The sequence below is a fragment of the Diceros bicornis genome, chromosome 7 (assembly GCF_020826845.1).
Source record: "Diceros bicornis minor isolate mBicDic1 chromosome 7, mDicBic1.mat.cur, whole genome shotgun sequence".
NCBI classification, from domain to species: domain Eukaryota; kingdom Metazoa; phylum Chordata; class Mammalia; order Perissodactyla; family Rhinocerotidae; genus Diceros; species Diceros bicornis.
The window spans coordinates 69,817,344-69,843,764 of record NC_080746.1 but is presented as its reverse complement, the minus strand read 5'-3'; the positions used below and the strand labels follow the sequence as shown (position 1 = coordinate 69,843,764).

The 26,421-nt window shown below is 51.5% G+C and overlaps 1 protein-coding gene across 2 annotated transcripts in view; it reads left to right on the top strand.

Moving 5' to 3' along the window:
* Positions 1 to 26,421, top strand: part of GALNT18 (polypeptide N-acetylgalactosaminyltransferase 18) — a 342,317-nt gene that overhangs the window by 164,377 nt on the left and 151,519 nt on the right. For both annotated transcript variants that reach the window (XM_058545987.1, XM_058545985.1), the window contains exons 2-3: positions 9,562 to 9,754; positions 24,087 to 24,253. In XM_058545987.1, the coding sequence (XP_058401970.1) occupies positions 9,562 to 9,754; positions 24,087 to 24,253 (360 nt within the window). The remainder of the gene's footprint in view (positions 1 to 9,561; positions 9,755 to 24,086; positions 24,254 to 26,421) is intronic.

Below are 26,421 nucleotides of genomic sequence, written 5' to 3'. Positions count from 1 at the left end.
AACTCTGGCTCCATCTTACAGCAGAGAAACGGAGGCCCAGGGAATCCTGGGTTTGCCCAGTGCTGGAGGTGAGAGTCGGCTGAGGCCCCTGCCTCTCAGGCCAGCCTGCTTCCCACAGGCTCTCAGTGCCTCGTTCCGGCTGGGACCAGACACAAAGGCTGGACTTTGGACCCTGGGGCTGGGTGTTGAAGAGGATGGAGGAGAGACATACATCCTGGGTGTGGAGCCGGCCCAGCAGAAGGCAAGCTGAAGGCAGCTGGGGCTGGCCTGCCCTTTGGGGTGCAATCCCTCCCTGTGTGGTGGTGTGGATCCTGCCTCATCAGCAGTGCTCTGATGCCATGCAAATGCAGCCTGGGCTTCTTGGAGAGGCCCAAGCATCGGGCTCTTTAGTGGAAATAATGGTGACTGCTCACCAGCGGGAAGCCAGCAGGCAGGAGTTCACTGAAAGCCAGCAAGAGAAACATACATTTCTGGACATTCAGCTAGCCCTTTTCTTTTTAACCCCAAATAAAGCGTGCAACAAGGCATCCCAAGAGTAGAAGAAAAGTTTTAAAAATCATTGAATTGTACATTTGAAACAGGTGAATTTTATGGTATATAAATTACACCTCAATAAAGCTATTAAAAAAATAAAAGGAGTGGAAAAAAAGGAAACATCCTTTAAGAATTCTTATCTGGGATGTTCAGCCACGCTCGCTCCGTTATTTAATGCTTAGCCTTCATCCCTCCAAAAGCTGACTTCAAGCTGCTCTCCGTAGCAGCCCGACAGTCTGTTCCCATCTCATAAGCAAAGGAAATGGAGGTTTGAAGGGCTCAGCTACAGGTCTTGTCCAGAGAGAGTGAATAGCAGGCCCAGGAGGAGGGAGAGAAGGGGTCCCCAGAACACTCGACAGGAGGAGCAGGAGACAGGACCACGTGCCTGACCCCCCAGTGAACTTTAGACACAGGCCACAGTGCCCACGACAGGCAGTTACCGGGGCCACAGGCCTGCCTGTCCCACTTTCTCCCTGCTTCCTTGTCACTGGGTTCTGGATCTCATCACCAAACAGCCAAAGCTTCAGCTTTGAGCGGGGCCTGAGGGCAGAAACAGAAATAGCAGCGGCTATAGGACTGGCTGCAGGGCAGAGGCTCAGCCCCCTCCCTACCCCCTCTCAAAGTCTTAGTTCTGCCTGAAAGTGGGACATACAGTCAACTGAGTAAAACCACAACAAGCAAGAAGGCTCCACTGCTTTCCTGGGAAGATGTCTCTGAAGGTGCCCAAACCTAGGGACCAGAAGCAGAGCTGCCACTTCCCATGAGCACACGGTCCAGCTTGGGCAACGGGCTAGGGGTTGCTACCCAGCCCCAAGGAGGGAGCCCCGACCATGTTGACCTCCAGCAGCAACCATGCGATGTGACTGCTTCTATTGCTATTGTAGGATTCATCTTAAAGTCCGAGGAGCAGAGGTGGGTGCTGAGTTCTTGCATAGGGAGAGGTCTGGCTACAGCCTCTCCTGCAGCTCCTCCAAAAAGCCACCAGCACCTCAGAGTTTCCATTAATGTGCACAGCAGTAGCTGGCAAAATGGCTCAGCTTCAAAAGATGGGGATCTCCAGGCCCCCGTTCCTGGAGAGGACAGGCAGTCAGAAGTGGACCGGGGTGGGCAGCATTACCATGTCTGTTTCACCCCAAACCCATTTTCTTTCCACTCCAAAGTACAGTCTTGGCACTGCCAAGTCCCTGGGGCAGAAGCAGCTGGGCAACCCTCACTGGGCTGCTCACTGCAGCAGCTGCCCCCACACAGGTGTTCCTTCTGCTCTCAGTGTCAGTGGCTTCAGGAGCCTCCAAGCCTTGGCAGGGTCTCCAGACGTGTGCCTCGTGCCTGGCTTGTGAACCCGTGCACAGCCCTCAGAGCTGTGGCTTCTGTTGCACTAATTGCTTGAAGCTTCGCAAGTTGCTTTCCTGCCCCACTTCCCTCCTGTCTCCATGAATTAGGATGGAGGCTGTCAGGACGCGTATCTATAATTCTCCTTGCTCATTAGCGGGCTGTGTATCAGGCGCTGTGGGCGTATTGTGGAATTTTCCAGATGACCCATATGATCACTGGCAGAACTTTCTGGAAAACAGGTCATGTACAATGAGGACTGGGCATTAACATGGAGAAGCAGATGAGATGAGTGAAAGGTCTCCAGGAACCCATAATTCTTGGTTTTTCTTTTTTTGCTGAGTAAGATTCGCCCTGAGCTAACATCCATGCCAATCTTCCTCTATTTTTTCGTATGTGGCCAGCAGCACAGCATGGCTGCTGACAGAGTGGTGCAGGTCTGTGCCCGGAAACCAAACCTGGGCCACCAAAGCAGAGTGTGCTGAACTTAACCACTAGGCCACCAGGGCTAGCGAGAAACCCATAATTCTTATTCACTGGGGCCTCCTAGGAAGGGCTTGAGCAATTGATAGTCATAATATACTTAACATCAACCAGCAACGCACAAGCACTAACCAATTTGTGGGAATGCTGGCAACAGCGTGGAGTAGAGTCCTGGGGATCCTGGTTGAGCCAGGCCCATGCCTCTTAGTTGCTGGCTGGTAGAAAGATCTGGAGCATTCCAGAAAAGGGCCAGAGCAGCTGGGGTTACAGGGCCACCTGGAGGGCCTCTGGGCAGCAGCTGTTTACCAGGGCTGTGAAAATATTTCAGTAGTTTAACAACTGCTGTGAACCGGTGCAGACCAGCTGAGCAGCCTGCAGGGGCCTGAAGTTTCTCCAGGCCTCAAGCCAAACAATGACATGACGGTGGGGCTGTGGTCAGGAGGAGCATGACTCCAGCAACAAGTTCTTTAATGTTTCTGAGCTGCAATTTCCTCTTATCTATGATGGGAATGGCGGAACCTTCATCACAGGGCCACTGTGATGGCCTGGCCTCACCACCTGGCAGGGGCAGTGGGATGGAATTGGGGTACAGTGTATGAGGCGATCAGCTCCAAGGGCAGAGGTTTTGCAGTAGACATGCAAGATTGGTCTGCAGTTCCCTCCTCACTGGACCTCAAATAACGCCCTCTGCCACTTTGGACAGTACCTGTGGTGATAGTTAGCATATTGGGCTCTGGCATACGTGCTTGTTGGTTCATAAACTATCTGTTTCCGATGATATGGCCAATCTGGTGCCTTTCAGACTTGCAGTCTTCACTGTGGTTCTTCCTTCACCATCCACAGGCCGTCCCAGGCTTGCTGAGGTCCTGGCGGCTCTGGTTTTTGTTCTCTGGTTTCAGCTCGGTAGCCAGCTGTCCAGAGGCCTTGAGCCCCACACCACAGTCTCTCCCACTTCTGCATCTTTGCTCTTGTTGGTCCTGCCCTTGGGGTGCCTTCCCCTGGAGTGAGTTGTGGATCTCACTTGTTCTTCATGGTCTGACTCAAGTGTCCCCTCCTCTAGGAAGCCTTCCCTGCATGTCCCCCCTCCCGTCAATGACCCAATGGCATTTTATGCACCCTCGATCCTAGCATTGATCACGTTCTCTATACATCTACCTTTTCCACTAGACTGGATGCTGCATTAGGACAGGCACCAAGTCCCAGTAATCCTTATATTTCCAATACCCAGCAATAGGCCTGGTGCAGAATAAACCGCTTAGATTTTTGATGACTGTCTGATAAAATGAGTTAACTCCCTTTGGGGCGGAGCTGACAGCGAGTCTTGAGGCCCAGCAACAGGGGAAGGGCAGCCGTGGGGAGCCCCTCTGGATAAAGCTAGCTGAGCAGCAGCTCCCAGACACTGGCCTGGAAGGGCGTTCTGGGAATGAGTGAAATGGCTGCTCCCTGGGCCCCTCAGAGGTGGGGCACCCCAAAGGGAAGGCAGGTTTCTCTGAGAGATGTCCAGGGTGAGGAAGAAGTCAGTTTCTTCCCGTCAATGTCAGAAATGTCATGCTTTGCGCAGATCCATTCTTCTCTTCAAAGGGTGGAGTACTGGCGTCCTCTCGGGGGAATCTCCCTCTGAGTTTGTTGACGAGGATTTCTGTAGCTGGCCCCTTGAAGGCTGAGCCGGGAGGGAGCTCAGGAGGAAGGCCGGGCATCCGCATGGACGGATCTGCCAGAGCTTTAGGGAAGGAAGGGCTGACCCTCGGCCCTCTGGGGCACTGTGGTTTGGGCCAGACACTCCCTGCAGGCATCGTAGGTCAGTTTTCTGGAGACTCTGGGTCTTGCCACCTCACTGCCGCTGCACCTGGGTTTCTGGGTAAGAGATGTTTGGAGGCTTCACGGGCTCTTTCTGATTCTGAGCCCTTCCAGGTGAGAGTAGAAAGAGAGAGAGAGGCAAGAGACAGACGCAGCCTTCCTCCGCTCTTCCCTCCCTCCTCATCTTCCTTCTCCCCACTCTTTCGAGGCAGTTCCTCTGTGCACAGTCCTTCTCTGGATGCTTGGGAGAGATGCCAGATAATTCTCTGATATAAGAGGTTTACCAAGGAGCTGTGGGAGAGGGTTGGAGGTTGTCCACCAATGGCCACATTCTGTGGACTGCCTGAGAAGCTTCTAAGCGTACCGTTAGTTTCATATAACTTTGCATAAGTGAACTGGGAAGGAAATGAACTGCATGCAGCTGGAATTTGCCCTGGCCATGCCTTCTCTGGCGTCCTGCTCCTACTTGCTGACACAGGGCCCCAGTCCCCTTTCAACTCCCTCTGGAGGGATTTGGGAGTCCCCAGCAGAGAGGGAGTTACTGAGCCCCACCATGACCTGCTGCTACTGCCCTATTCATTCGTATTCACCGAAGACCTGCCAGGTGCCAGGCCCTCTTCTAAGCACTGAGGGGTCTGCAGAGAACCAGCCAAATCTCAGACCTCACGGAGCTCACATTCTAGTCTAGTCGGGGGAGGAAAACAGCAATAAATAGAAAAGTACTCCAGTGGGTGCAGAGGAAGTACAGGAGAGGGGGTTGAATGTTTGGGAAAGGCTTTGCAGAGAAAGTGACTTTTGAGTGAAGACATAATAGAAGTGGGGGAAGCGAGCCACGGGGGTGTAGAGGGAAGGGCAAGAGCAAAGGCCCTGAGCTGAGATGTGCCTGGGGAGTCTGAGCAGGGGCTGTGTGGCTGGAGTGGAGAAAACAAGGGGGCAGTGGTGGGGGGGTGGGCTCTGGTGATTGCAGGGTCCCGATCACCAGGGCCTTGTAGGCATTGGTAGGGACTCTGTCTTTTACGCTGAGGGAGACAGTCAGCCGTCGGGGGTCCCACAGAGAGGGGCATAGCATGGTAGTGTCTCCCCCCACCTGTGGGTCTCCTCAGGCCCCGCTGGGGGCTCCTCTCCTGCCCACATCATTCACAGCGAGTCAGGGAAGGCAGAGGGATGTCTCCCCACCTGTGCATTGCACAAGTGCCATTTGGGCCCCGTGTGTGGCTGTCTGGTGAAAGGACCATTCAGTTCCTCTCAGCCTGTTTCTCCCTAGGACCCACACAAGCACCAGGGCTGGTGAGGAATGGGCTGGGATGACACCTCAAGCTCGGCTACCGGGCAGAGTTCACTGTGCCTTGCTCCATCTCTGCTGTGAACGAGCTCTCCCGTGGGGAGCCCTCAGGCCCCTGGATATACGCTTCTCTCGAGTCACCCCCTCAGCTGGGCAGGTGTGTCCAAGTACGTCTCAACTCTGGCAGGAGGCCACAGCCTAAGTGCTCTCCTGGGAGGCGCCTCATCCCTGGTAAGAGACATCCATGGGTCTGGCCCATCCTCAGATGTGTCCAGACACCCCTGGGCCCCTGCAGAGGACCCAGCCCAGGCACTTCTCTGAGGCCTCTTTACCTGTCATCCCAACTGTGTCAAAGATGGCCCTCCTCTGCTCACGACCATATAGGTCTGCTTTCTTACTGGAGAGTGAAGGGAGTTGGGTCTAGGACTGGTCAAGGGCAGGCCACTTGTCTGTGGACATGGAGACCCTTCATCTGGGGGTGAGACAGCAGCATCCTCTGGAGGTGAGGACCTCAGGACAGGGCCACTCACCTTCCCTGTCTGAACTCAAGAGGTGTCAGTGGAAAAGCCCCCTGGTGGGGCTGTGGGGCTGTGTGGGTCCTTAGCGGCTCACGTTTATTATGTGCCAGACACTGGGCTAAGCTCCTTACATGGCCCACTTCACTGAATTCTCCCTAATGTTCTATGAAGAAGGTACTATTAGTATCAACCCCATTTCCCAGATAAGGAAAGTGAGATGTAGGATAAGCTAGACTAAGCTGGTGAATGGTGGGGCTGGAGTATAAACCCCAGGATTCTGTCTCTACCGCCAGTGCTCTTAGCCAGTCTTTTGGAAAGGAGAAAAAAATGGAGTTAACAGAAGCAAGGCCTCCTTACCTACAAGATGTCAAATGTTAGGTGTAGAGTAGGGGCTCAGCACACTTTTTCTTAAAGGGTCAGATAGTAAGGATTTTTGGCTTTGCAGGCCCATATGGTCTCTGTCCCACCTACTCAGCTCTGCCCTTGCAGCTCTAAAGCAGCCGTAGATAATATGTAAGCAGATGGATGAGACTGTGTTCCGATAAAGCTTTATTTACAAAATAGGCGGTGGGCCAGATTTGGCCCCCAGACCATAGTTTGCCACTCGTGGTGTAGAGGAAAGAATGTGGGTTCGGAGGAAGCCAGACCTTTCTTCGATGCCCCTGACAAACTGGGTGACCTTGGATTAATCATTTAACTTTTTCATCTTTGGTTTCCTCATGTTTAATAACTAACCACTACGGGGTACTTATGAATTAATTTATTTTAAAATTATGTAAGAGCTGTGTGCTGTGCCAGGAGCTGAGGATATAGCAGGGAACAAGACAGGTGTCCCACCCTCATGGAGCCCACCCCCCGGGAGCATGGCAGAGATAACCTCGGGGCAAGACATCAGTGCTTGGCTGAGGGGCAGGAATTCAACAAATAGCACTGCTTCCCGCTGCCTGCGGGGCCCCTGACTCCCATTCAGGACCCACTGGTTTCCGGTTGCTTGTCATTCGTACCCACGCTGAGTAAAGAAGTGGGAGATGGGGCGGAACCCGGGACTGTAATGTTTATAACACATTATTATGCAACACAGGCTTAATTGTGAATCATCATTTTTTTCATTACCTGGTCTCATTTTACTTGGTAATATCCATTTAGGTATGTGAGAGCAGTAAAACTCCATTTCTGTTAAATATTATATGAGTCGGTTGGTTCACTGATGTAGATTTTTACTACCCCCGTCCCAAATGAATGAGTCATACCTCTTTTCAGAGATAGCAAGGACCTTCAAGATCAGGAGCCTGGTGCCCCCTTCAGATGTGCTTGGTAGGGGAGGGCAGGTGCACCCCGAGCTCCGGGATGGAGCTTGAACAGCCACCACTGTCCTGAAAGCTCCTGCTTGGTCATAGAAATGCATGCGTGGTTTGCATTTTACTCTTTGATATATCCTCCTTTGTTTAACGTATTTGCGTTCCTTTCCATATGTCTAAGGAATATTGGTAACCAAGACGATATGCCACGTTCGTCTTTGGGATTCACGTGTGTCCCAATTCAGTCCAACACTACATAGAGGCCGTGTTGCGTAATGGTTAGGACCACTGCCTTGGAAACAGACTTTCAGGGCTTGAATCTCACTACTGCACTTCCTTCTGAGGGAAGCTGGGCCAGTTTCTTATCCTCTCTGTGCCTCACTTTCATTATCTGTAAATTAGAGACAATAGCAATTCCCACCTCATAGGGTGAGATGAGTTGATATGGAAAGAATGCTCACGGCAGAGCCTGGCTCCTGGTAAGCGCTGAGCAGATGTCAGCCATGGGGGTTATCCCAGGAGGTACACGCATCTCCAGTTCCGGGCACGTCCCCAGGGCATGGTCCCAGAGAGGAGGGGTGCAGCCCCGTGACTCCCGGCTCCATTTACACGGCTTCCGGCCTCTCTCTCACTAAGGGCTCTGGCATCGGTGTGTTTGCTCTGCTCTCAGAGTCGGGGCTCCCTAATTTGCAGGGAGCTACGAAAGTCCCCTTCTCTCCATGGCAGGCTTCGTGCACCTCCTGTGACAGGGCTTCCTCCCCTGGAGCAGCCCGTCCGTGATAGGTGGATCCTGAGTATTGGAAGGCCTCCTCCCTCTCCTAGACTGGCTCTTACAAGAGCCCCCAAGAGGCGGTGATAGTAAGAGCTGTGGTCTGTAGCTCTGAGCTCCCCAACTTGAAGACCCTGGAACCCTAGCCACTTGCCTGTCTCCAGCCTGTACCTTTAAGTTACCTGGCGTAGGTGTGCCGGGCACCTACCGGCTCCATAGAAACAACTTAGGGGCCATTGGCAAGTGTCCCAAGCCTGCCTCTCCTGTCCCTAACCTGCTTCTGCTTCCTCCTGGTCTCTGTCTCTTTCCAGGTTCCTGGCTCCGTCTCTTACTTATGTCACATTTATGAGCATGGAAATGCCATCCGGTGGGCTTGGCATCTCTGTCTGGGTTCTCTGATTTCTGACCTTGAGTGATCTACCTGACTACCTGTGCTGGGAATGAATTTCAAAGTCCAGACCCATCAGCCTATGTCCTGGCAAGACCTGCCTATTGCCCCATAAAAGAGAGATTTAAATGACCTGCCAGGCTTCCCTTGCTACCCTACACCACCCTAGTTACTATTTATTGTGCCCTTATTCTGAGACACATGCTGGTCTAAGTGGTTCTTATACATTATTTTACGTAATCCCCACAGATCCTGGGGGTGGGTGGGTGGACATTATTATCCCCACATCGCAGGTGGGGAAATCGAGGCGAGGAGAGGGTGAGTGTTTGCTCGTGGTCATGTAGCCGGTGAATGGTGGAGCAGGGATTTGAATCCATGTCTCTGTGAATCCAGAGCCTCTGCTCTCATAGGAAACACTGCCCCCTCCATCTTCCTGGAAAGTTCCAGGGAAACCATGAGTCTCCCTGACCTGGGGTTGGGGCTGCCCCCACAGAGTCTGCCAGTGGTCTGGTGAGCAGTGCCCAGAGTGCGTGGTGGGCTCAGAATGGTTTGGCTGCCCCTGTGTGACTGATTCCCTGTTCTGGTGGGTAGAGTCTGGAAGCACAGGAGGTGTTCTGGTGGGGGGTCCTCGCAGCCAGGTGAATGTCACCTGGTGGGACCAGGCAACTCACAACAGGACCAGACAGTGGAGGGGGAGGTGGGCTGGCAAGAACTGGGCAGGGGCCAGACCCCAGCTAGGGCACCTGGGTGTGGGGCGGGCTCAGGACTGGCAGGGAGTGGGGGTACAGTCTGGGGAAAGAGAAGCAGAAGCCTCCTTTGAGGGCTGGGGTCAGCATCTCTGGTGGGGAGGCAGACTGGGAAAGGAGGGAGTTCTGACTTGAAGCCATGGGGTATCAAGGTCAGATCCATGGGCTTCTCTGCAGACCCTGTCGGATGTATTCCTATATTCCTTGTGCCTAGTGGTTTTTGGGTGGGTGGATGGATGAATGGATGGATAAATAAGTTTGAGGAAGTCGGAAGATTCCAGTCTCCCCTCCCCTCGCCCCCAAAGATGGAGATAAGACTGTTTTACCCAAGGTGATGGTGAGGAAGGGAAAGGGATTGTCATGGCATATGGAGGGGTGCACTCTGACCCACTGTCTCCTTGTCTCTTCTTTCTCCAGAAGCTCCCGCCAAGCCTGAGGAGGCCGAAGCTGAGCCCTTCACAGACTCCTCTCTGTTTGCGCACTGGGGCCAGGAGCTCAGCCCCGAAGGCCGGCGCGTGGCCCTGAAGCAGTTCCAGTACTACGGCTACAACGCCTACCTCAGTGACCGCCTGCCCCTCGACCGGCCCCTGCCTGACCTCAGACCCAGTGGGTGAGCAGAGTCAGTGGCTGGGCCCTTGTCGACCTGCCCGTAGCGAGATGGGGTCACCACAGTGCTAGGGACAGAGCCAGGTCTGTCTGGTCTCCTGGGTCCCTCTCCGGCCTCAGTGAGGGTCTGTCCCCTCGGCCTTCGTTGAGGAAGTCCTTCTCCCCCTCCTCCTCCCTCAGCCTCAGTTTCTCCATTTGCCAAGCAGGGGGCAGGCTTTCTTCCATTAGAAATTTTGAGGATTAATAACCTAATTTACTCCTTAAGGGCACTAGAATCATCTGGCATTCTTGTTAATAAGTCATTTTAACCCAATTAGTTGCATTTTTATGAACGATTTTTTTTTTTTCTGTAAAATTAGTTTTTTAAAGTACATCCATCTTCCGGGGCTAACAAGTCATTACACCCGACAAAGAAGTCTGTCTTGACTTCTCTCTTTGTTGCAGAAGATGTTCCTTTAAGGTTCAGTTAGAATTTTCATTACTCCTAATTATTAAAAATGTGGGCACGTACCACAGCTGAGAAAATCTCATTAACTTGGTGAGCAATCCCCACACTTTCTTTTCTCCGCTTTCTCCTTATTTTTAAAATTTTCTTAAAGCTGCAAACCGTAGTGAGCTTGTATCTGGAGTTTCAAGAAAGATCTGGCTGCTGCGTTTGGAAGCTATGTTCTTTTAGGGAGGAGAGTTCAGTTCAGTCCCATAGACATTAATTGAGCACAGGCTGTATGCTGTATAACCAGGAATTGTTCTTCCTGGCCCAGGGAACCTGGCTGGGTTTCAGGGATGAAAGAACAGCTGAGGATCTACAAGGGGAGACAATAGCATAGTCTAGCCACAGGGATGGAGCAGTGAGCAAAACAGACAGGAATCCTTGCCCTCATGGAGCATGCATTCTAGGTGGGCAGGGACAGATAATAAACAAAACAAAAAAGTCAAATATGTAGCAATGTAGATGTTGGTAAGTGCTATGGAGAAATATAAAGTAGGAGAGGGAGATAGGAACAGCCTGGAAGAGGAGAGGGGATTGCAAGTTTTTTGAGGTGGTGAGAGAAGGCCTCATTAATAAGATGACATTTGAGCAAAGACTTAGAGGAAATGAGGAAGCAAGCCACGTGGATACCAGGGGGAAACTTTCTAGGCAGAGGGACCAGCAAGCGCAAAGGTCCTGAGGTAGAAGCATGCTTGGCATGTTTGAAGAAGAGGCAGGAGGCCCACGTGGCTGGAACAGAGCAAGCAAGAAGGCAGCAGTTGGAGATGAGGTCAGAGGGGCAACAGGAAGCAGATCAAGTAGGGCAGTGGTTCTCAAACTTGGCTGCACATTGCACTCATCCAGAAGCTTTAAAATAATCCTGATGCTGGGGCTACATCCTAGAGCAATTAGGTAAGAGCTTCCAGAGGTGGCACTCAGTGTCCTTATTGTTTAGAGGTCTCAGGTGATTCCATTGTGCAGCTGAGGTTGAGAATTGGAAAGAAGGGCTTTGCAGACTGCTGCAAGGTGTGTGGCTTTTACTCTGTGAGCTGGGGATCCATGGGGAGAGCTCGAGCAGATTAGTAATATGCTCTGAGGGTCATTTTCAAAGACCGCTCTGGCTGCTGTGTTGAGAACAGACTGAAGGGGCCCGGGTGGAGGTGGGGAGACCAGCTAGGAGGCTCCTGAATATCCAGGGGAGAGCTGGGGGTGGCCCGGAGCATGACAGCAGTGGGGCAGGTGCTGAGAGAGGGTTGGATTCTGGGACTAGCCTAAAGGTGCCTTCTACTTCATGCCACAGGGTCTCAGACTCTGGGAGAGCTGCAGAGACCACTCCTGGGTAGAGAAGCAGGTCTGATGTGGCAGAACCTAGAGGCTCTGGACAAGGGGTCTTCAAGAGGAGTTGGCGGCCCAGAACTCCTGCTGGGGCCTCGGCCATGGCCTTGGCCTGCACAGGAGCTGCAGACTTCACAGCCAGCTCTGGTGCAAACATAGGCCCAGCTCAATACATCTTTGTTCAAAGTGCAGGGGAGATGAGAAGGAAGCCAAGGAGAGGCTTGCAACTTGGCTGTAACAGTGACTGGTGTTTACACAGGACTTGACTTGTTGGGAATGCCCTTCTCACTGGGACCACACCACCATGCCGTGAAGGCAGGGAAGGAACTGAGACGTTCTTCCTATTCAGAGTCGAGGAAACTGAGGAGCAGAGAGTGTAAGTGTTAGGTCTGAGGTCACACAATTGGATAAGTAGCTGGCTGAGACTCGAACCCGTGTATCCGGATGCCAAATCCTGGCCTTTGACAGTAGCCCAGAGCTGGATTTGCTTTGACTGTGCACAGGGCTTGCTGAGAGCTGACCGACGCCGCAGTCCTTTCACCCTCCATTGAGAGAGGTGCCCTGCGTGCCCGCCCTTCCTTCCTCCTTCTGGGGGAGAGAGACAGGAAGTTGGAAGGTGGAGGGGACAGAGGCCAGTGGCCTTCCTCGGAAGGGCAGGGCTCCCCTGCCATCATGCTCCGAAGGAAGCACATTTTCAGAGGCAGCCCAGCCTGGACTTCCCGAGTTGACTGAGCAAGGGTCTCTTTAGGACTCTGGGTGGGTGAATCCTGCAGTTTCCTCCTGAGCCGCTGGAGAGGAGCAGTAATCATAACAGAAAGACCTTCCCTCTGCACAGAGCTCTACAGTTTGTGGAGCTTCCGCACCTCCCCTGTGGGGCAAGGCGATTTCTGTCAGCCGCTTTTTGTAGACGGAAAAATGGAATCTCTGATAAAAGGCGAGCTGAGGCTTCTCGCTCCTCCACCTGGGCTCCCAGAGACAGCTTAACAAGGCGGTTTCTTTTTGCACACTTGCTTGGAGGGCTCTGCCCAGCTCTGCTACAGCTCCTGTGCCAGACACACACCCAAGACTGGAGAGCCGTTGGTGGACCACTCAAAACAAGTCTGTGCTTAGGTAAAACACGGCCTCTCTCTGCCTGTTAATTTCCCTAAAAACATTCCTGCCTTGTAACAAGGTCATTGCTCGGCTTACCCTATTTAGCTCATTTTTGAAACATCTTTTCAATATATTTACATCATCCCATTCCAAATACGCTGGCAAACATTTATATAGTGTGAGCCATGTTTTCAGGGACACGTTTGACACTTTATTTATATTAACTCTTTCACTCCTCACAGTAACGTTCTGGAGTAGGTACTTGTCTAGGAAAAACGCGCTGTTTTCCTATACTCACATACTCACAATATGTCTGACACAGATGTGCAGAGTTTTTTCCACACCAATCAATTCTGTGACATTAGCTGGGTGTCCTGCAATTCCATTCAGTTTTGACGCTAGCTGCCTGGAGTTAGTGTCAGATCCCACAAGTTAAGGGCTCAGTCCCACGAGACTGCCCCCATTTCAGAGGCCAGTCACAAGTCCCAGCTTGTCACCTGTGCTCCTGATCAACCAGCTGTAAATCGGGGTTCCCATGACCCCTCTTTGGGTTCAATAATTTGCTAGAATGGCACAGAACTGTCACCTCCTGTTCGCCCCTGGGGACTTCTGTCCCTGGAGGCGTCCTTGGATTCTGCACTTTGCTCTTTGTATTCTTGGCTTTGCTCTTCCAAGTTCTGACCCTGACATTATGCTTGGCTTCATTCCTTGACCAGAAAGTGGGTGTTCTGAATCCTGCTCTCCCCTCTCTTCCATCATCTCTGGCTGGTCCCTTATTTTGTCTCCTTCTTTCTTGGTGCTGAGAGATGTAATCTGACCCACCTCGTTGTCTGGCTGAGAGAGGACCAAACTGTGCTCAGTGCCTTATACACAGGACAAGACGTAAACAGAAGGAAAAAAGTCCATCCAACTGATTGCCAGGCTTCATTCATTTATTCATCCAACAAACATTTATTGAGCATCAAGTGTATGCCAGGCACCCAGTAAAGCATCAGACAGAGAAACCTCAAGGAGCTTACACTGTTGTGGGAAACCGGAGGGGAAGGCGGTGGGAGAGAAGGCAGGAGGTCAGGAAACTTGCTGACGATCCCCTGGCCTCCTTGGGGAGCAGTCATCCTTGCAGGTTTCTAGTAAGTCAGAGGCAGGACATGGCGCACGGAAGCCCTGTCCTTCTGTGGCCTCTGCAGCAGGGAGGCAGGACCTGGAGAGTGGGGTCTGCAAGGGGCCTCCCTATACCAGCTTTGACGCTCTCCCCTGGGAAAGGAAGGACATGGGAACCAGAAGGGCAGCAGCTGTATGAGCCTCATCTGGGCTCTTGGGTCTGTGCAGAGAGAGGACAAATTTCCTCCAGGCGCTAGGACACTGGTTATGGGGAAATCAAAATGCCATTCATTCTCCCTGCATTGTTGCAACAGGAGCAGAGCAGGCCCCCTGGCCATCCAGGCGGGAAGACCCAGGGGAGACAGGGCATTGGCGCCTCCTCTGGGTCATCCTCCTGGGCCTCACCCCATGAGGGGCCTTTGCCACATCTGGGCAGGGGTTTGCCTTCCTGTTTCCTGGGTTGGACAGACACCGGGCCTCAGGATGGAAGGGGAGAAAGGCGGTGTCTCGGCCTGCCTGGGCTTTGCTCCGTCCCTCGTGTCCCCAGATGCAAGCTCCAGACGTTCCTGCGGCTTTCTCTGTGTGCTTCCCCTGCCTCCCCGTGTCCAATCTCCTCCTCCTTATCTGTAGGCTCCAAAACAACCTACTAGGGGCAAATAGAGAAAAAAACAAGTCTTGATTGGAGTGTGAACTACATGGGTACGTACATTTGTCAAAGCTCATCAGACTATACTCTTAAGAGCTGTGCATGTTACTACATGTAAATTAAACGTCAATTTTTTGAAAAATGAGGGTGTGAGAAAGAGATCAGGGCAGTCCTTTGCCTGAGGGATGGAGAGGGAGGCTGGAGGTCACGTGTTTTGGGGGTCATTGAGAACATGGGTTGTGATTGTGGGGACAGAAGACCATGGGGGGTTAAAACAGGCTCACCGGCTCGGGGCAGGAAGGTAAGGGTGGGCCTCCCACCCCAGTGACGGGGGTCGGGCCGGTGGCATGTGGGTGCCCACCAGCTCCACAACAGCAGGCTCACGCCACGTCCTTTTCTGCAGGCCAAGGGAAAGTGTAAGGGACGGGCACCTGATCGTGTGGGCATTTGGGTGTGGGTGGGAGAAGGGAGGTTTCCAGTCTCCAGCTTTAAGGCTGTCACATTGCCATGGCAACTCCATGGCCCACCTCCAAGGTAGCTCAGGGCAGAGGTGCTGCTTCCTGCCTTTTTCTGGCAGATCCTCAGAGGCTCCTGAGCCTCGTCAGTAATGACATCGCCTTTCTCTCAAGCGTCCCCTGAGGTCCATGTCCCTCCCTCCCAGGGACTAGGGTGGATTGGCTCTCAGGTTGACTGCAGGGCTAGGGCCTGAGGCTGAGGCACAAGGGGTTGATAAAGGGGATTGGACTGTTTTCTGCAGCCCCAGGTGGGAGCAACTGGGAGGGATCCACACACACACCCGCAAAGGTGCCCTGGGTCCTGAGCTGGAGAGGTCCTGTTGGAACATCAGAGAGGAAAGGAGCAGGACAGGATGATAGCAGAGAAAGCATGTGGCCTGGAGCCAGGGCGTGGCCCCCCTTGGAGCAGGTTAGGGTCTGTCTAAAAGTGGCTGTGGGTGTTGGCTGCCACCACTGTGGCCATGGCCTCAGGTTTGTGTGTATGGATTAGAGGGCCGTGGGGTCTTAATGGTGTAGACTCTAGACACATCTGAGATCTCTGAGGTTCGGGGACCAGCAGGGCTGGCTTCACGCGTGTGTATGGTGGGCCGAATAATGGCCTCCCGAGGATGTCCACGTCGTAGTCCCTGGACCCTGTGAATATAGTATGGTACATGGCGAAGGAGAATTAAGGTTGCAGATGGAACTAATGTTGCTAGTCAGCTGCCTTCAAAATAAGGAGATTATCCTGGATTATCTGGATGCCCGACATAATCAGAAGGGCGCTTGAAAGTGGCAGAGCCAGGCAGAAGAGTCAGAGCCAGAGGGATGGCCTGTGAGGACTTGACCAGCCATCATTGGCTTTGAAGATGGAAAAGAGCCATGAGCCAAGGAATGTGGGCAGCCTTTAGAGACTGGAAAAGGCAAGAAAACAGATTATCACCTTAAGCCTCCAGAGAGGAATGCAGTCCTGCCCACACCTTGATTTTAGCCCAGGAGACCCGTGTCAGACTTCTGACCTCCAGAACTGTAAGATAATAAACTGTGTTGTTTTAAGCCCCAACTTTGTAGTAATTTCTTACAGCAGCAATATTAGTATTAGGAAACTAATACAGTTTGCAACCTGTTGCACAGGATCCCAGGAAGGCTGGAGACCTCTGTGCTTGCTTTAACGCTCTGCTGTCGTTGTGTTAAAATTCTTAATCATCTTTGAACAGGGGCCACCATATTTTCCTTTTGCGCTGGGCCCCACAAGTTATGTAGCTGCTCCTGGGGGAGACGGGGGCTGGCCCCACGCGGAGCAGCTGGGATCGTGATTGCTGGGCCACCTGGGAGGGACTGATTTCCACCCAGAGCCACCGCTTGCTCACTTCCTGTGTGCCAGGCGCCCTGCAAACTGCTTAATGTGCATTTTCTCGTTTAACTTGATCCTCACATCTCTTGGAGGTAATTATTAGGGTTTCCATTTTATATAGGAGAATACTGAATATTTTCAAGGTTAAGAAATTTGTTCAAGCCCCGCAGGTGGTGGGGATTGAGAGCCAGGATTTTTACCTGGGTCTTGTGTCTCTAGGACACTATCTTACCCTGCCCGGCCCAGGTGAGCTTTACTGGTTTGGGATCTTGGCTCTGTAGAGATGACCCAGAGATCTGTGGAAGATGTGTCCTCCATGAGGACAGCCTCAAGACAAAGGGGTAAGATAAACACCCTTCATAATGATTCTGCTATTGCACTGAAAATGCTAACTGCACAAACACAGTTTGGGGGGAAATACTCCTTAACTAAAGCACTCTGGGAAAGTACGTCTGGTTCTTAGTTAATGTTAAGCTCATTATGGGTCAATAGTATCATGTGGTTGCTCTTGAATGTAATGTAATCTTGAGCTACATTAACAGAGGTATAATGTCTTAAAAAAGGGAGGTGATAGTTTTGTTACTCTGCTGCTCAGATCACAACTGCAGAGTTGGATTTTAAGGGATATAGAGAAAGTGGAGAATGTTTAGAGAACAACCCAGGAGGGAAACTGGGTAACATGACAAACAGATGAAGTTTCTGGTTAAATTATAGAGTAATATTTAAAACCCACTTCCCTGGGTTCCAAGGCCAGGTTTCTCATTTACAAGCTGGTTGACCTCCAGCAAGTTACCCAGCCTCTCTGTGACTTACTTGTAAGATGATAAATTTGAGTTGTTTTAAGCCACCAAGTTTGTAGTGATTTCTTAGGGCAGCAATGTTAGTATTAGGAAACCAGTACAGTGCTGCAGTCAGGGAGTAAATGTTCAACTCACTGAAGACCATTCTGTTGGGTCGTGGTGGAATTCCCCCCCACAGAGATTTCATGGGCCTGAATTCGTTCTACTGTTCATTATTCAAGCATTTATTCATTTGTTCATTCAGCCAGACATCTAGTGGTTTCTGAGTTTCTGCTCAGTGCTGGTCATTGTGCCTGGCAAGCAAAGCAGATGTGGTCTTGACCTTGTGTGGTTAATAGTCTAGTGGAGACACTGACGTTTGTTAAATAATCACATAAAAACAAGTTGCAATAGCATGTAAGTGGCGTGAAGGGAAAGCCAAGGATGCTGTGAGAGGCTAGCGGGGGTCCGATGGCAGCCCGGGAACTGCAGTGCATCCTTCTTTACCAGGTTCCGTGCGTGCTCTCAGGGAGAAGGAACCGAACCACTCAGGCGACCGCGGATGGCTGGGATTCTGTGCAGGCCCGTGTCGATACACAGTCACATAGTCATGTAATCAGAAGCACACATCTAGGATCTGCAGGAGGGCGTCCAGGACGAGCTTGAGTCTGCCTCCTCTTTGTCCATTCCTTACAGTCCCATGTCTCTAATGGTGACTGCCCCATTTACGGCTCACTCCCTGACAATGTCCCATCATTTCTGCTGCCCTGGACTTCCACATCCTGCCTTCTTAGAGTGTCTCACATTCAACCTCCGCATGAGAAAGGGCTTGATCGGGTTGCTGGTCCTTCTTCAATATTGCGAGATCTGGCTACGCAGAGCTACTGGCGTAGGCTGCCCCGCAGGCTGACAGCCAGCCTGTCGATAGCTACTTGGGGCTCAGGAATCGCTCCTGGTCCCATAAGTTGTGGGCCAAATGGTGAGGCCACCTGGCAGAAGACACAGACACCTTTATACAAGGAGTCATGGTGGTTGTTTATTTCAAAGGGAGCGAGGTAACAGGAAGACAATTTTTGTGTGTGTGTGTGAGGAAGATCAGCCCTGAGCTAACATCTGCCAATCTTCTTCTTTTTGCCAAGGAAGACTGGCCCTGTGCTAACATCCATGCCCATCTTCCTCCACTTTATATGGGATGCCGCCACAGCATGGCTTGCCAAGCAGTGCGTTGGTGTGCGCCCAGGATCTGGGCCAGTGAACCCCGGGCCGCCACAGCAGAGCGTGCGCACTTAACCGCTTGTGCCACCGGGCCGGCCCCACAGGGAGCCAATTTGAAGCTTCCTTAAGCTTCAGGTGCCCAGTCGTGTTTTATTGGATTTGTCCACAGCATCCTGCTAGACGTGCTACATCCTCCCCATCTTTCATCAGAATTGGCAGCCTGGAGAGACTTCCGTTTGCCCCTCTCACTGGGTCTCTGGGTTGTCAAACAGCAATGCGTCACCAGATGCATCTTTGGGTGGGCTTGGGAAGGAAGGTGCAGACCCTGTGTCGCAGGGATTATGGTAAAGGCTTTGGAGACAAACGAGCCCAGGTTTAGGCCCCGTAAGGTAACTCCCTGTCTCAGCCCTAGTCCTTCATCTGTAAAATGAGGATAATAAAATTCACCATACAGGATTGTAGGAAGGAATAAAACGGAAAAAAGAGTAAAAATACCTGTACATCTCTTAGCATGGTTTATGGCAAATCGTAAGCGCTCAGTAAATGGAAATTATTACTATTATTATTTCCAAATATTCTGCGTGGAGTCCCTGGTGGTAGGAGGAGCAAGCACCATGCAGCCTCTGGGCTCCAGAGGCCTGGAGATGCAGAAGCCAGCCAGAGGGAGTGAAATCCTGACTATTCTCATGCCTGATGGAAATCCCCACATTGCCTTCATCCTGGGGTTTCATCAAGTCCACCAGACTGGACACTGGCAGGCCTGGGAGCCTATGTCTTCTGGAAAGGTCTGGAAGAAGCCAGAAATATACCCAAGTAAGGCCAGAGGAGGATCAAATAAGTCCTGTGGGTGCAGGTAGGAGGGTGGAGGCTGGCGTGAAGACATTGATGGCCGTGAGGGGCCAAGAGGGCAGTGCTGATCCCCGGGCCAGGTTCTGCTCCAGGTGGTTAACGGTGCACCTGAACCCCCGTGTGCTGACCTCAGCTGCAGGTGAGATCCTTTGGGAGAAACCTGGGAAGAAAGAGGGGCTGGGGGCACTCAGGGGAGGGGGACCTGGGAGTGTCATCTTCTCACCACTTGGTCCAGGTAGCTCCCTCCGCCCCTCGCAGAGCCCTGACGTAGTTGGACCTGAGTCCCTGTGTGCAATGGCAGACAGCCCCAGTTCATATTCTGCTGTGATCTTTATTCTGGAAGAGGTCTTCCCCCTCCTCCCACTCCAGGTCAGGCAGCCTCTGTGAGTCACTGGGAGCTTGTAGATTTGCCAAGGTCACAGGGAGGGGAGAATCTGGGATCCAATATGCGGTGTCTGGCTGCTGCCCTGGGTGGTACTTGGCGGCAGGGTGCCCGGGTTGGCCTCACTTTGCCTGCCATTGCTTCCCTGTCTCTCGCAGGTGACAGCGGCACTGAAGCTCTTGATATAAACTTGCCTCATAAACAGCTCCGAACAGTCTTGGGGGCTCTGCCAAGAGGCTCCTTATATAGCTGCTCCCATCCCCACACCGCCTTCCGTGTGCAGAGATCGATAAAGCGGGGTTTATCATGATCATCAATTCTGGCTTATTAGACAGCCCTCGTACTCCTCTCTCAGAGATGCCTTGTTTTTATCTCTAGTGGAAAATGGCTCGACTTTGAACGAAAATAAAAGTAAAAAAGGAACTTTTATGGCTTAATGTTACTGGAGAATTTGCCTCTTCTCAAAATGAGTAAGGGACTAGTCTGGTACAGTCAGGCTTTCTCTAGGAGTGTAAATAGGGCAGGGCCAGTCACACCCGGGGGGCTCCTCCCGCCCCACGTCCTCTGGCCCTTCTCGGGAGAGACGAGCAGAGAAGGGGGTGTGCAGAGCAGACACCCAGAGCAGGCAGGGAGGGGCGGGGAGGGGGCCAGAGGGTGTGGTGGCCAGACCCTGGGGGATCCAGGTGGCGGGAAGAGCATGTCAGCAGTGTGACTACAAGAGGCACAGCCCTTGGGCAGGGTCCAGCGCTGGTTGCCGGGTGAAGCAAGTGGCTGGACTGGAGCAGAAGCTCTGGGCTGGGTTCCAGAACAATGCTGTTCCATAGCAGCTCTCGGATGTGTGTCCCCTTAGAAGTCACGGGCTGCCCCACAGCAGGCAGGCTTCTGTCCTGAGTGCAATGTCTGGCAGTGATGACAGTGGATGTGGCCAGCGGGTCTGTGGACATCTTGCCCGATATGCTGTTCTTTCTTCCTTTTGGCCTCTCCCCTCGGCCATGTAACTTCTGCTTCAGTTGTGAGATGAAGATACAAACCATGCGTGTGTGTGTTGGGGACTTTGAAAGGGTCGTATCAATTATTCAACAGATCCCGACTGAATGCCTGCTGTTCGCCAGGCACCATGCTGGGCAGTGGGCCTGCAGTCCTGAGCAAGCGGATGTGTCTTCTGGCGTTTGGTAGTGACCAGGTACTGGTTGGGAGGGAGGGAAAGTTTGCAAACCATTTTTTTTAAAGAGATGTCTTCTGTTCCCCGCATGTGAGATAGAAGATCCTGAATTTTATAGAGAGAAGATACGTGAGTGATCGTTTCTTCTGCCTCCCTCATTCCATGACAAGGCATGGAGGGCGGTGACGTGGCCTGCCCATAGTCACACAGCAAGTTGGGGCAGAGCTGGGTCAGCACCTGGGTGGCTCCATCCCCCCTCCAACGCTCCTTCTCTAAAGACTATTCTGCCTCATCTTTCTTATCCTGCCCACACTTCACCTGTCTGCTTGCCCAGACCCACATTTAGGTTAGGGTCGGGAAAACGGAAGGGTGAGGGAGGGTGCCGCGGTGCGGAGAGAGGCCACCAGCAATGTGGCTATGGCTGGGATCCGCAGAGCAGCTCCCAGGAGAGAAGACGAGGGAAGAAGGATTTAAGGAGGTCAGGACATTTGGCCTGGAGGGATCGCTTAATTACAGTCCACAAAGCTGTGAACTGCTGGCGACTGAATGTGAGGGCTGGGGCCATAATTCAGGGGAGGAGGACAGAAGAGGAAAGACCTGCCGGGGGGATGGGACCTGACTCTCCTGCAGAGAGAGGACGTTTGTAAGAAAAAAGAACATGCTGAGGTCAGTGGCGTGCATATAAAATTTAGGCCTTCTATAAAATAAACAAACCTTTTAGCTTTGTTTAATTCCCAAAATCTACCCTGTGCCAGGGCTGGGTTAAAGTCAGGAGATAGCACAGTAGCAAAATCAAGTCCGCTCTCAGGGAGGGTCTTTATAGCAGAGGGGACAGACAAGGAACACGCACAAATATGGTACGCTGTCCTAGGTGTTCTCTTACAGCCAAAGGGGTTGTCATATAAAAATCTCATGTTCGAAAGAGTCTTTCATATGAAAATAGTGATCAGCAGAGTTTACCTTTACACTTCCATTCTGCTTGGAGAAAGACTGTCGGGAGGCGGCTCACAGACACTGGCGGCTCGGACAATCAGAGTGGGCCTGGCTGTTGCTGGGAGAAGTGCAACTTGGTCTCCTTGGAGGGGAGAAGAGTGGTTCAGAGTTAAGAAGGGAAGAGAGTAGAAAAGGCAGTTAACCCCCAACTCTGGAAAACACTGGGAACAACCCAGAGCCCCAGAGAGTGAGCTCTGAGGACTTAGGAAACCTCTGGAAAGTGCGAGTGGACTCAGGGGCACAGTCTTCATCGCTGGTGGGCTTAGTGGGGAGGACAGTGAACTGGTACTCATCTATCGACCTTATTGGGAGCTGTTCATTATACTTTTGTGAAAGAAAAATAAAGGTCATGTACTAGGTTGACCGTAGATAGTATTATTTTTAAAATGCAGTTAGCAAGTAGGTTGTGTGTTAATACTTCTGTCTGTTTCCGTGCCTAACGAAAGGCCAGCTGCTGCTCTTGATAGCCATAAATAAGCAGGCGCCAGAAGAATTATTTGGCTGTTAACCACAAACCTTTTAATTGCTGTTATAGAAACTGTATTCACAACAACAACAAATTTTTGGAAAGGCTCTGGTGAGCTTAAGGAGTCATTCCAGTCTTTCTCCCTCCCCATCTAAGTTTCTGATCAAATCTCTGCTCCTCCCCCTTCCCGGACCACTCTTTCCAGAACAGCTGCCAGGGCAGCATGCTGTCCCCTCACCCCCTGTTACTTTTCATCTCAGCACTCATACAAAACTGTGTCACTTGTTTTATCTCTTTCCCTGTCAAAGTGTAAGCTCCATGAGGACAGGCACTTTGTCACCTCCTGCTGTACCCTCAGTGCAGTGCCTGCCTTGTGGAGGAAGCTCAATAAATATTTATTCCATTAAATACAAGAATGAATGAATTCTACACCAATCTGTTAACCTGATGGTTTGACTAAAATTGTGAGTATGAAGCAGATTTGGGAAAAGGCTCAATTCTTTCCCTTCCCCCACCCCTCTTTGATGAGAGAGACAGAGAGCTGGAAATAGAATGGGAGAAGTTTCTGTAGATTTCTGGTAACCATAGAGACGATGATTTTAGTTTATTAATCTCCTGCTCTTAAGCAGGCTGGGGCCCCACGGTGATTTCTCCAAATTTCTCAGCGTTGGTGATCCTGCAGCTTTCCTCATTAAGGAGGAGCAGGCCCATTCCTATCCGACAGGACTGTAACTACCAATGAGCAGAAACCCTGTGCCATTGTGCTCATTGCATGCTCTAACCTGGCTGCACCTCCCACTTGGGAGCAACGCAACATGGTCACCAGCCCTGAACTCCTGGGGCCTTCAGTGGCCGGTGGTGGTGGGAGCGGGCAGCGTCTTCTGAGCCCAGGGCCTGGGACAGGGCTGGAATTGCTGCTCTCTCCTTTCATTCAACTCTCCTGAAGATGGCAGCTCAGTTCCTTCTGGAACAGTGTTTAGTTTTAGCCAGAGAAGGGCACCAGCAGTGGTTTCCTGCCCACGAAGGCAATGCTGGCAGGGGAAGGAATTGGACAATCCTTGGGGACCATGGCACTTCTTGTTGTCTGGCCTCTTTATGGGGTCTGATTTCAGGGTTGGGTGTTCCTCTTCCCATGGGGAATGGCATGCAGACTTTTATGATTTTGCCTCATGTCCTTTGGGCAAGAGACCTCCAAATGGCTTCAAGGTTTCAGTGGAGCTGGGGGGGGGGTGGAATGGGACAGTTTGGGGCAACCTCTCCCATGACCATTTCTCTTTGAGGGGGGAACACTGCTGTAGATGTCAGAAGAACAAAGTTGAGATTGTATGGTGGCAGCTGACTCACGGTGGGGACTCAGCCTCTCTGAGCCTTAGTGTCCTCATCCTGAAATGAGATTGGACTTGTCCTTCCATCCCTCATTGGTGTTGAGACTCTGACTCTAGCTTCAACTTGGTTCTAGAGGCCAGATCCCTGTGATGAATGAGGGGTGGGAGAGGTCCCAGGCAGTATGCCTTTTGGAGGGAGGCAGAGTGGATTCTGGCAGTAGAAGTCTCTGGGAAGAGAAACGTTTTTCTTCTGAGGCAGGTCATCTAAGGTCTGTAGGCACTGGCTGCCGTTTTGGAATAATGGAGACTTTCCTTTGGTTGCGTTTTCCATCCTATTGGGTTTAGAAATGTTAAGTCATTCTTCCAGTAAACACTCAATGACCACCCGCTGGGTTCCAGACCCCATGCTGGGTGCTAAGGGTACAACTATTCAGCCTGGATAGGCTTTGACAAGTTCACACTCTGTTGTGGGCAAACCCGTTTCAATGGTTGTGGGCCTGTCTGCTGCACGCTTGGGGTTTGTCTTAAGTGTATCAGAGAAGAGGCCTTGGGAAGAATCTGGACTCCTGAGCCCTCCAGCAAAGCTGGAGCCAGGACATGGGGTGGGCCAGCACCTGAGGTGACCCCAGCCCAGTCCCCGACCCATCTAAGAGCCTGGCTGTTCTTCTTCCCAGGTGCCGCAACCTCTCATTCCCCGACAGCCTGCCGGAGGTGAGTATCGTGTTCATCTTCGTCAACGAAGCGCTCTCGGTGCTGCTGCGCTCCATCCATTCAGCCATTCAGCGCACACCTCCACACCTGCTCAAGGAGATCATCCTGGTGGATGACAATAGCAGCAATGGTGAGTGCCCGAGCTCCCTGCTCCGTGCCTGACGTCTGAGCAGAGGGTCAGCCTCTATTTGGGGTTCTCATTTTCTCAAGGCTTTCCAGGGCTGCTTCTTCTCTGGGGTGTTGCCTCAGTGGTGAGAGATTCATGGTGGTCATGTCTCTGGACTCCATAGGTGCACCCTCTCCACATCCCAGAGAGGCCTGGTCCCCAAGCTTTTCCTTACTGGCATCCACTGTCTCCTCCAACATTCTAGCATAATATACGGTAAATAGCCCTGACCTCCACCCCCACCACATACACAGTAGACATTTCCAGTGACTCTTTTCTGTGAAGCATCATTTCATTTTGTGGTATTCCTTGTCTGGAAGATTGTTCGTTGGTGTTGTCTTAGTAGTGGTGGTGATGATGGCGGAGGTGCTGATGGTGCTGGTGGTGGTGGGGGTCGTAGTGGTGCTGACGGTGGGGAAGGTAGTGGATGTGTAACACAACGACAGTAACAGCTGTTGGAAGTCTAGACTCTTTGCTGGATCCCCTGGTCCCTGTTCCATCTGGCCCTAGCTAAGCCCCAGGTGGCCTACAAATGCTTATTGAAGCCCTCACATCACTATCTCCTCTTCTCTGGCCTCTACCAGCTACCTCTTTCGTTGGTGCATATTCCATGGCCTCTGATTCCCCCCACATATACCACTCCCATAATATTTCCAAACTTAGAGACCATGTATTGAGACGATTTAAAATCAGTGCTCTGGATAGGATCATTAGAATGGATGTGCTCTGGATAATGCACGATTTTTAAAAATAGACTGCTGGTCATCATAGAGTCCCTGGGCTTGTGTTATCTTGAGCGCTTTCTCTGGGTCAGGTAGTAAATTTCCCAGTGAATTGGTTGCTGTGATGAGAAGTTCAAATGGGCAATTTATGTTTTGTTATCAATTAAAGCTGAAACATATCAGATAATTGAAATATATTTAATCTCAATACACAAATTTTCTTTTTCATTTTATCATCATGTAGTAAGACGTGAAGGAGCAGTGCTGGGAAGCGGATTTTAGAGCTTTCTGAAGGGCATTGCTTATAAATCTCTTGACTCGCATCGTTCCATGGACATGAAGGAAAGAAAAGACATCAAAAGATGGCCGCAAATAGGCAGCATAGTTTTAAAGATGATTGTCTATTGTGAGGGAGACAGGAAGGGGCCCAGCTCCCACATCTCGAGCAGCTACCTACCATCACCTTGCTTGGGTCCAAGGAATGGATGCCTAAGAAAGCTCCCATTTCCCAGTGGCTAACACCAGAACAACCTGACTAGCCTGCCCATGCACCCTACCTTGCTCCATCCAGGCCAGCTGGCTCCCTCACCTCTTAACATTGTAAGGAGGCACGGGATGGAACAGCCATCCTTGCAAAGGTAAGGACATCCCCCAAACAAGAGGCATCCCCAGGCCCCATTCTGATGCACTTCCTCACATCACAAAAAAGAGAGGAGAATAAAGCACTAGGGGCCAGCCCGGTGGCGCAAGTGGACACACCGCTTGTCAGGCCATGCTGCGGCAGCGTCCCATATAAAGTGGAGGAAGATGGGCATGAATGTTAGCCCAGGGCCAGTCCTCCTCAGCAAAAAGAGGAGGATTGGCAGATGTTAGCTCAGGGCCGACCTTCCTCACACACAAAAAAAAATTTAAAAAAAAGAAAACGAATAAAGCACTAGGAAGAAGGAAATCTTGGAGCCTTTTATTTCTTCCCCATGGTAAGAACCTTATCATGGCCTTAAGGATGCCATTTTGTCTTTAATCCATATGGAAAAAAGGGAAAAAACTGATAATTGAGTTTGAGAAATTTAGATAAGGAAGTGAGCCAGATATAGAGGATTTCATATTTGAATTTAAAGAGTTTGGACTTCATTTTGTAAATGGCAATAACCATCAAGTTTTTGGTGAGAGGAATGATGCAGTCAGAGCTGGGCAACAGAGAGGTTTGGCTGTGGTTTGTGATAGTGGTTGGGGGAAAGGGGGAAAGAAGGGAACCGGATGAGAAGGCAGCAGTACGGTCAAGAAATCAAGGGGCAGGGAGTAATGGCCGGATCAAGGGCAAGGTCTGAGCCTGAGACGTGTGATGAAGGAAGCCTCTACTGGATCTCTTGACTAACAGGCAGGTGGGCCAAAGGAGGGCTGGTGAATGAT